We start from the raw sequence: 9,989 nt of genomic DNA on the forward strand, positions 1-9,989 counted from the left end.
CCAGCAAAGCTATCATTCAGAAGTGAAGGTCAGATAAAGAGCTTCACAGACAAGAAAAGGCTAAGGAGTTCAGCACCACCAAACCAGTATTATATGAAATGCTGAAAGGTATTCTTTAAGAAGAGGAAGAAGAAGAAAAAGGTAAAGATAAAAATTATGAACAACAAATACGTATCTATCAACAAGTGAATCGAAAAATCAAGTGAATAAAAAATCTGATGAACAGAGTAAACTGGTGAATATAATAGAATCAGGAGCATAGAAAGGGAGTGGACTGACAATTCTTGGGGGGAAAGGGGTGTGGGGGGTACGGGAAGAGACTGGACAAAAATCGTACACCTATGGATTAGGACAGTGAGAGGGGTAAGGGCAGAGGGTGGGGTGGGAACTGGGTGGAGGGGAGCTATAGGGGGGAAAAAGAGGAACAACTGTAATAATCTAAACAATAAAGATTTATTAAAAAGAAAAAAGAAAAACCTACTGATACAATAATGACTTGGATAACTCTTCAAAGTATTATGCTCAGTAAAAAAAGCCAATCCCAAAAGATTACATATTTACATAACATTCTTGAAATGAAAATGTATAGAAATGGAGCCCAAGAAAAACAAAGTTGGAGGAATCACAATACCAGATTTCAAGTTTTACTACAAAGCCACCGTAATCAAAACAGCCTTGTACTGGCACAAGAGGCATATAGATCAATGGAACAGAACAGAGAATCCAGAAATCAACCCAAGCCATTATGCTCAATTAATATTTGAAAAAGGAGGCCAGAGCATACAATGGAGTTAAGAGAGTCTATTCAATAAATGGTGTTGGGAAAATTGGACAGATATATGCAAATAAATGAAACTAGACCACCAACTTACACCATACACAAGAATAAACTCAAACATATTTGGCAATGATACATCTGGTAAAGGATTAACATCCAAATATGTAAGGAACTCATACAACTTAAAATTAAGACAAACAATCCAATTAAAAAATGGGCAAAGGACCTAAATAGACACTTCTCCAAAGAGGACATACAGATGGCCAAGAGACATTATGAAAAAATGCTCAATCACTGATCATCAGAGAGATGCACATTGAAATGATAATGAGATTATCACCTCACACCTGTCAGAATGGCTACCATCAACAAATCAACAAGTGCTGGCAAGGATGTGGAGAAAAGGGAACCCTAGTACACTACTGGTGGGAATGCAGACTGGTGCAATCAATATGGAAAACAGTATGGAGTTTCCTCAAAAAATTAAATATGGAACTGCCATTTGAACCAGTGATCCCACTTTTAGGAATATATCCTATGAAACCTGAAGCACCAATCAGAAAGAATGTACATAGTGGCACAATTTACAATAACTAAAATCTTGAAACAGCCCAAGTGCCCATCAGTAGATGAGTGGATAAAAAAGCTGTGGTACATTTATACCATGGAATACTATGCAGTAATAAAAAGGAAGAATCGCTTACACTTTGAGACATCATGGAAGGACCTAGAGAGTATCATGCTAAGTGAAATAAGTCAGTCAGAGAAAGACAAGTATCACATGATTGCACTCATACATTGAATCTAAGTAACAAAATAAACTGATAAACGGAGTGGATCCAGAGATATAGAAGCATGGAATAGACTGTGGATTCTCAGAGGGAATGTATGGGAAGGTGAGTGGGTGGGAAATGATCAACCAAAGAACTTGTATGCATACATGCATAAGCCATGGACACAGACAAGGGGGACATATGTAAGACTTTCAACAATAAAGAATTATAAAAATAAGTAAAATTTTATAAAAAGAAAAGGAAACAAAAAAAGAAATGGAGCCCAGATTAGTAGTTGCCAGGGGATAAGAGGGACTGAGAGCAGAAGAGAAGGAAGTAGGCTTGGCTATAAAAGGGCAGCATGAAGGATCCTTGTGGCGTGAAAATATTCTGTATTTTGACTGTATCATTGTCAATTTTCTGACTGATATTGTACTATGGGTTTATAAGATGTTTCTATTGGGAGAAACTGGGCAAAAGGTTCATGAGTTCTGTATTATTCCTTAAAACTGAATGTGATTCTACAGCTATCTCAAAATAATTTTTAAAAAAGATATATTTTTATTTATTTCAGAGAGAGGCAGGGAGAGGGAAAGAGAGATAGAAACATCAGTGATGAGAGAGAATCACTGATCGGCTGTCTCCTGCACTCCCCATACTGGGGATCGAGCCCACAACTCAAGCTGTGCCCTGACCGGAAACTGAACCGTGACCTCCTGGTTCATAGGTCAATGCTCAACCACTGACCCACACCAGCAGGACTCAAAATAATTTTTAATTAAAAAAAAAAAAGGATGGAAGACAAAGGAGTTAACCTTAACAAGGAGAAGATGCTTTTTGGGGGGAAAAGGGGGCAAAAAGAAGAGAGAATGGATTGACAGAGGCAGAGTATCCAAAAGGCAGAGGATCTTCTCTCTCAGCTCAAGTTCAGTGCTAACTGGGTTGGGAGAAATAAGAGTTATCAAAGAAAAGTTCAGATGGCAGAATTGGAAGCTTTAAAAGAATCAAGAAAACTTGGAATATTAAAGTCTGCAGGGATCATGATTAAGAATTAACAATAAAACAGCATTCCCTACTAGTCTTCCTGCATCTAAAGCACTATTCTTCACTTGCTAATTCATTACATGGGTGTTGATTCTGTTTTACCTATAAAGCTGCAAAGTTTTCACTAAAACATTATTTTTCTAAAGAATTCTATCACCACAATTTGCATGTCCTATGAAATTCTGCATAATGGAACTTCACTTGTAGAATTATAATGTAACAATAACAAGAGTAAAAATTAATATTATCTCTACCCTAAAGAAAAAGGGATAGTGATAATAATGGGTCCAAAATAAATAGGTTCAAAGAGAAAATGTCTTATGGTCACACAAAAATCAGTGACAAAAGTGGTTAGAATTCCAGACTTTCAACCATGGTAGTGATTACTACAATACTAATTTTTCCCTCTCACAGTCTCTTTTTCTTCCTCTAACGTGAATAAGGTGCCATTGCAAACTGAGGACTCCCATAACTGGCTAATGTAGCAAGCATTGTTTATTTCTTTTTGTTAACATTTTGAATCTTTTATAATACATCTCAGGAAGGCCTGTGGAGCTTCAATGTTCCAGAATACCTAAGTAGAAAAGTTGCATGTGAATTTTTCCAAAGCTGCACCAGCAAATCATTTTAAGAATTTATTGTCAAGGATGCCTGATAAAATTCAATCAGACAAATGTATCAGTTAATTAAAACATAACTGTAAAATTCAACAAATATTTCCTGAGAGGTTACACCCAGTCACTGTAGAGGTACCAAAAATATAGTAGTAATGAAAATGTATCTCCTGTTCTTGTCTATAGTAAGATCTTAAAAATGCTAAGGTGCAGACAAATACAAGGTCCCACATAGGAGCATGAGAAGTCAGCGATGCCAGTAAGAAGACAATGAGACAACCAAAGGGAAGTTATATATAAAGAGTCTTAAAGATAAGCAGGTATCAGCCAGTTGAGAAGTGGAGAGGAAAAAGTATAAGAGGTTGACACAAATATTTGCAGCCATTCATGTCAAAATACACTTAAATTATCTTAATAGGAAAGAAATCCTAAAGAGAATGAAGAGAAACTTTAGCAGGAACATCTGACAGCCAGTAGACAAGTGGTAACTGTCCTTGCAGATGAGGGAAAGCTAAAATCTAAGTTGGCTGTGTGGAAATCCAGAAGAGGTTGCTTAGTGCCAGTGAAACCAAGAGAAATGCATGAAATAGGGGTACAAGGCACCTCTCAAAGTAGACCTGTGGACAGGTGGTAAAACAAGAAGTTCACAGTTGAAATTCTGTGTAACAGAGTGATTAGAATTCCACATCTCCCCCCACCTCCCCCTAGACTCACAAAGACTATCCAGTCCCTTCCAGGTACCAGACTCAATGACAATAGGCATAGCAAGATGGGAGAAGTGATGTAGGAAATGAAAAAAATAATAGGAAGATTAAATAAAACTCTACTTTCTCAGAGTTATGGCACATTGCTTCCCCCTTGGCCACCAAAATGCTGACAGTTGGATTTATACGCTTCTCTAAGCAAGAGTCTGGGAAATCTTACATATATACCACCCTCCTCCTCCACCAGCCCCCAAATCTATAGGTAATTACAGTGGGAGATTTACCAGTGAAGTGACCTTACAAGATCCTCCTATATTGAAGTTCACAGTTTACAAGTACCACACGCATGTGATGAGCTTCCAATTAGCTGTTTAATCAAGATCACTACTGTTTTTAATTTTAAACCTCATTTGACTTTTTAAAAAATATGTCTTTATTGACTTTAGAGCAGCGGTTCTCAACCTGTGGGTCGCGACCCCTTTGGCGGTCGAACGACCCTTTCACAGGGTTCGCCTAAGACCATCCTGCATATAAGATATTTACATTACAATTCACAACAGTAGCAACATTACAGTTATGAAGTAGCAACGAAAATAATTTTATGGTTGGGGGGTCACAACATGAGGAACTGTTTTAAAGGGCCAGAAGGTTGAGAACCACTGCTTTAGAGAGAGAGGAAGGGAGAGATAGAAACATCGATGATTGGCTGCCTCCTGTAAGCTCCTTACTAGGGATGGAGCGCGGGCATGTGCCCTGACCAGTAATCCAACTGGAGAACACTTGGTGCATTGGACGAAACTCAACCTAATTGAGGCCACACCAGCCGGGCTCATTTGACTTTTTAAAAACTAAGTACTTTATCCCTAGCTGGTTTGGCTCAGTGGATAGAGCGTCAGCCTGGGGTTTGATTCCTGCCAAGGGCACATGCAGGAGGCAGCCAATCAATGATGTTTCTATCTCTCTCTTCCTCTCCCTTCCTCTCTGAAATCAATAAAGATATATTAAAACACACACACACAAAAAACCCTAAGTACTTTAATAAAAATTAAAATAAAAGACAATGGCAGGCCCAGCCAGTACTGTTCAGTGGGTGAGCGCTGACCCATGAACCAGGGGGTCATGGTTCCATTCCCAGTCAGGGCACATGTCCAGGTTGTAGGCTTGATCCCAGTGGGGACTGTGCAAGAGGCAGCTGATTGATGATTCTCCCTCATCAGTGATGTTTCTATCTCTCTCTCCCTCTCTCTGAAATCAATAAAAACATATTAATTTTTTAAAAAGAGACAATGGCAGGTATAGGTGGAATAGCAGTAAAAGTGAAGGAGTACCTAACCAAAGGATTTTACTTTTATAATTTTTATATACAAGACTAGAGGCCCGATGCACGAAAATTCGTGCAATAGGCTTTCTTTCCCCTGGCTGCGGGGACGGCTTCCTCCGGTCTAATTAGCATATTACCCTTTTATTATTATAGATAATTTTTAAAAAGTCACTCTCAATCCTAATAATAATGCATGCCAAAAGAGTACCTAAAAAGTAAAAAGTACTCAACCTGTATATCCATTAACATAGATGGCAACTCCACTAAAAATTGTAGATGAAGTTCCATCCTTCTGCATTTCAGCATCTGATCGAAACTGTTCCTCCAATTTCTGGACCTTGGCAGCCATATATCCACCCTAGAATTAAAGAAAAGGTAAACACTAATCACAAAAGTTATACTTTTACCCCCATACCCCTTTTCTTAAAGAAACTTCTATTTAAAAAGACTTTATTCTGTGCCAATGACCAAAGTATAATGATGACAAAGGTGTAATGCTAAACATGAACCAGAGCCAAGGCAATAAAACAGGCAGGTCAAAAGAGACTTTTCCCTCTTTTGACTCAATTTTTAATAATTCTTTAACATTTTTATAATAATAAGTTATTTCAAAATATCAGAAATAAACAAAAATAAGATATAAAATGTCAGAAATAATAAGTTTAATGCCACAAAATATTGTTATCTATAAAATCAAGCAAAAGTTACATCAAAGTTTAAATCAATTCAAATTTAACACGTGGTCAATAAGTGTATATTTTAAATGGGCTTCCACTACCTTCTGTATATAGAAAGCTTAAAAAAAACTTCATGTAAAATGAAGCAGCTTGAAAAAACAGTATAGTCCTCTATACATGTAGACAAGAATACAATAAAGAATTCGGTGGCTAAATTCTGGATCTAATCAATCTATGACAAATTCTCATTAGATAACAGGAACCTAAAAAAATATATAAAAACATTATTTTTCCTACAGACATTTACAAATCTAAAAAGCATGACTGAATTCAGCTACATTTCCCCCAAATATTTAAATAATTAAGCTTAATGATTTAAATTATCAATTAAGTTTTTATTGATTTATCTAGATCAATTAAGAGTATCAATTAGGTCTTTAAAAGAAAGCAGTAGGTATGCAGAAGTGGTACACATTTTTTTCAAAATGGAAATGACTTCATTGTTTTTGATTATTCAAATATTGAATGCTCACTGCCAATTTTTTAAATATAAAGAAGAAACTTTAAATTAGCTATGATCCCATTCATTGTTAACATTTTAGGATATTATTTTCAAAGTTTATATCTATGCCTCAGAGCATAGCAGCTTTACAAAAACAGAATCATATATATCAATATTCCTTTATAACACAACACCCTTTTAAGTCAAGACCATCTGCCAGTTTAAGAAATATAAAGCTAAATAATGGCTGCAGTGTTCCACTGTATAAAAATAATTTATTTAACCAATTCCCTATTCTTGGATAGCTAAGTTTTCCTGTTTCTCAGTATTATTAGCAATGCTGCAATAAAATTATCACACAATAAAATTGTGTGCACTATAACATTTATTTTCTCAGGATAAAATTCCTGCAAGTTTAGGGGTTCAAGTTGAGCTTTCTACACATTGTGAAAACTCAGAGTTGATATCTAAAGTGATTTATAATTTAGAAAATGGCTTAAATCACATTATAAGCTATAAAAAGAATGAAAAATACCTAGACAGTTCAATATAATTTTTATTCTTTTAAAACACACCCATTTTCCCCAGCCATCATTTTCAGCTCGCCTCCTCCATCCACCTCGTCTCATGGTGGAGTTTCTGTATTAGGGAGAAAAAATAAAATCAATCTTACAACATAATATACTAATTGATATTTTACTTCAGTATCAAGAAAAATAAAAAATTAAAATACAAATGTTTAATTCATAAAAGTTGAAAGTATAATACCAAGTGAAGAAACTTTTTCCAAATTTTCACAAGTGACATTTGTTCCTAAAAACACCCTCCTACAGGTGAGTATCAGGTTTTAATTACAGTACTTTAAATTTAAACAGGAAAATCTTTTAGACATTCCTGAGCAACAATCCCAACACCTACTTATGTAAAACATCACCAAATCTGACTAACATGGTCGTGATTACTTGTTAAGGATTAATCAGTGTTAACAGAACCTAAGAAAACACATTCCTTTATGAAATGACCTATAATATGGCTCTTAAACTCTGTCTTTGCTATTGCATACTGGGCACTTAAGAGTGCACTCACAGTGTAATTCATCTATTACGCAAAAAGCCCTTTAAAAAAATCAAGTAAAATAACACATCTACTAAGGCAGTGATTTTCAAGTGTGCCACACACAAAAGAAATTTTTTTAATCATCACCAGAGGACATGCTTAGAGAGGAAGGAAGAAAGGGAGGGAGGGGGATAGAGACAGACAGAGACAGAGACAGAGACAGAGAAGCATTGATAAGAGAAAGAAACCTCAATGGGTTGCCTTCCACACATGCCCTGACCAGGAATCAAACTGGCAACCTTTCAGTGCACCGGACAACGCTTCAGTTATTACTTCTCTCAAGATGAGGCCAACCAACTGAGCCACTCGTCAGGCCACAAGAATTTTTAAAACATGCAATACCTGACTATTTAGTCAGGGGCACTCACCTCTTTTCCCTTAGATTGTCAAATTAAAAAACGACAATGGCCAACACAATAGCTGTCTGGTGTGAATGAATCAAAGTTATACCTATTTTTTTGGTTACACTGGCAAAATATGTATTGTTTGGTATGCCATAGAATTTTGGTAATTAGTTTATGTGTGCCATGAGATGAAAAGGTTGAAAAGTGCTGATCTAGGGATTTGACGCAGAAAGATTACACTGATAAACTAGGAAATCTGGCATTTTCCTTAAGGCAACACTTGACCATCTGTACTATAAAATTACCAAAATGACCAAATGATAGCTTAGTGGCTAGCAACGTATAAAATGACTCCTAAGCCTGGCTGTTGTGGCTCAGTGGTTGAGCATCAACCCATGCACCAAGAGGTCACTGGTTCAATTCCCAGTCAGGGCACATGCCTGGGTTGCAGGCTGGATCCCCAGAAGAGGCCATGTAGGAGGCAGTCAATTGATGTTTCTCTCTTATCGATGTTTCTATCTCTCTCTCCCTCTTCCTTCCTCACCCTCTAAAATTCAATAAAAAACATTTTTAAAATATTTTAAAAAAATAAAATGACTTCTACATCAAAACATAAGGCTAACCCTAAATGGCTACATCTTGAGACATGACTGCATTATCCTTCATAAAATTAACATGATTTCCATTTAGGCATTTTTTTCTTCTAGTAACTATATGTAGGTTAATATCAAATGGTTCCCCTATGTTACTGGAGAAACCTTATACATTATCCCAGTCAAATCAGCTTTGATATGGTTTTTAAGGTTTTGTTATTGAGTAACATCTTGGAACATGACAGCATATATTTTCTTTCAAATATTTCTATTCCGGGTATATTGTGGGATGTAGTTTCTCCTTTCTGACATTTATGTTAATTATAAATTCTTACTGTCTACCTTTGAAGGGTGCCTAAAAGATGTGTGGAGATATGCTCAAAGAGTTAAGTCCAACAGAGCAACAAAGTGCAAAGTGATTAACCCTGATTAGGGGCTGCTGGTGCTGAGGGAGAAGAGTTTTGTTTTTTCAAGTTTGATAAAGGCAGGGGCATGGCTACCCAAGGTTCTTCATGAGTCTCAGAACTGCCATATTTGCTTTGCTGAATACTTGTTTTCACGAGGCTTACTTTGTCCAGTCCCTCAAGATTTTTCCCCTTATCTTAAAGGAGTCTTGGGAAATTTGTTAACACACAGTCCTTGACTTCATATAACCTGAATTCATATATCTGCTCTAACAAGTAAAGAGAGTTTGGGAGTTCTGGCTATTAGATTATGGATGCATACCCACAAAAAGCAAATGCAACAATCTGATAAATGAGGCAAATTTTAAAAATACAATATATTTTTAGTTTAATTCATTTGCCCAATCATTTAAGAGCCTCTTATTTAAGATGTATTATGTATCCACTGAGAAAGGCCAATATGAAAATCCTTACTGATGGGTTAATGAGGATAGACAAGTACGAAACAAAGCTGTAATAATAAAAAAAAAACCAACAAACACATTTTAAAGGTTCTTTACCCATTCCAGAGTAATATAACTATCCCAGACAAATGTTTAAAGCTTTGAAAAGTAAAAGAAATGAGAATAAAGGAATTAAAATTGTAATTTCATCATTTCCACTAATTTGACCCATGTACAGCAAACTCCTAGTGGTCCAGGATTCAAAGAATAAGAAAGACCCCAAAAAAGGGAAAAGGAAACAAGAAACATATTTCATTTTATACATTCAAATTCAACTTGAGAAAATTCCATAACAAATAGTAAACTAAACAATATGGACGAAACTTCCTGCTGAGGAAGAGGAAAGCTACACAAAACATGATTTAGCCATAATTTCTTCATATAGAACTTGTTTTTTCAAGTTTCATTGATTTTAAAAAATTGCCTCAAGGCATACAAGGTCCAGCAAATAATGAATTACTGGGCCAAGATTTAGAAGATGACAGAGAGGACACCTGCCATCTCATGTTACCTTTCCCCACACAAACTGGGACAGCTTTTCTCGCTAAGGGCATTTGGCAACTCTAGAAGAGTGGCTGAGAAGATGGACAATGTTTTTGAAAACAAAAATCACAGT

At 36.1% G+C, this 9,989-nt stretch overlaps 1 protein-coding gene across 1 annotated transcript in view; it reads right to left on the reverse strand.

Annotated features, from left to right (window-relative positions):
• The window catches only part of REV1 (REV1, polymerase (DNA directed)), an 83,636-nt gene extending 76,557 nt beyond the window's left edge, over positions 1-7,079 (reverse strand). Inside the window, exons 1-2 of the mRNA XM_014529767.1 lie at positions 6,989-7,079; positions 5,466-5,592 (exon numbers count right to left, since the gene is read on the reverse strand). Of these exons, the coding sequence (XP_014385253.1) occupies positions 5,466-5,592; positions 6,989-7,042 (181 nt within the window). The 5' untranslated portion in view covers positions 7,043-7,079. The remainder of the gene's footprint in view (positions 1-5,465; positions 5,593-6,988) is intronic.
• Positions 7,080-9,989: the final 2,910 nt, after the last annotated feature.

This window comes from Myotis brandtii, unplaced genomic scaffold (genome assembly GCF_000412655.1).
Source record: "Myotis brandtii unplaced genomic scaffold, ASM41265v1 scaffold1169, whole genome shotgun sequence".
Classification (NCBI taxonomy): Eukaryota; Metazoa; Chordata; class Mammalia; order Chiroptera; family Vespertilionidae; genus Myotis; species Myotis brandtii.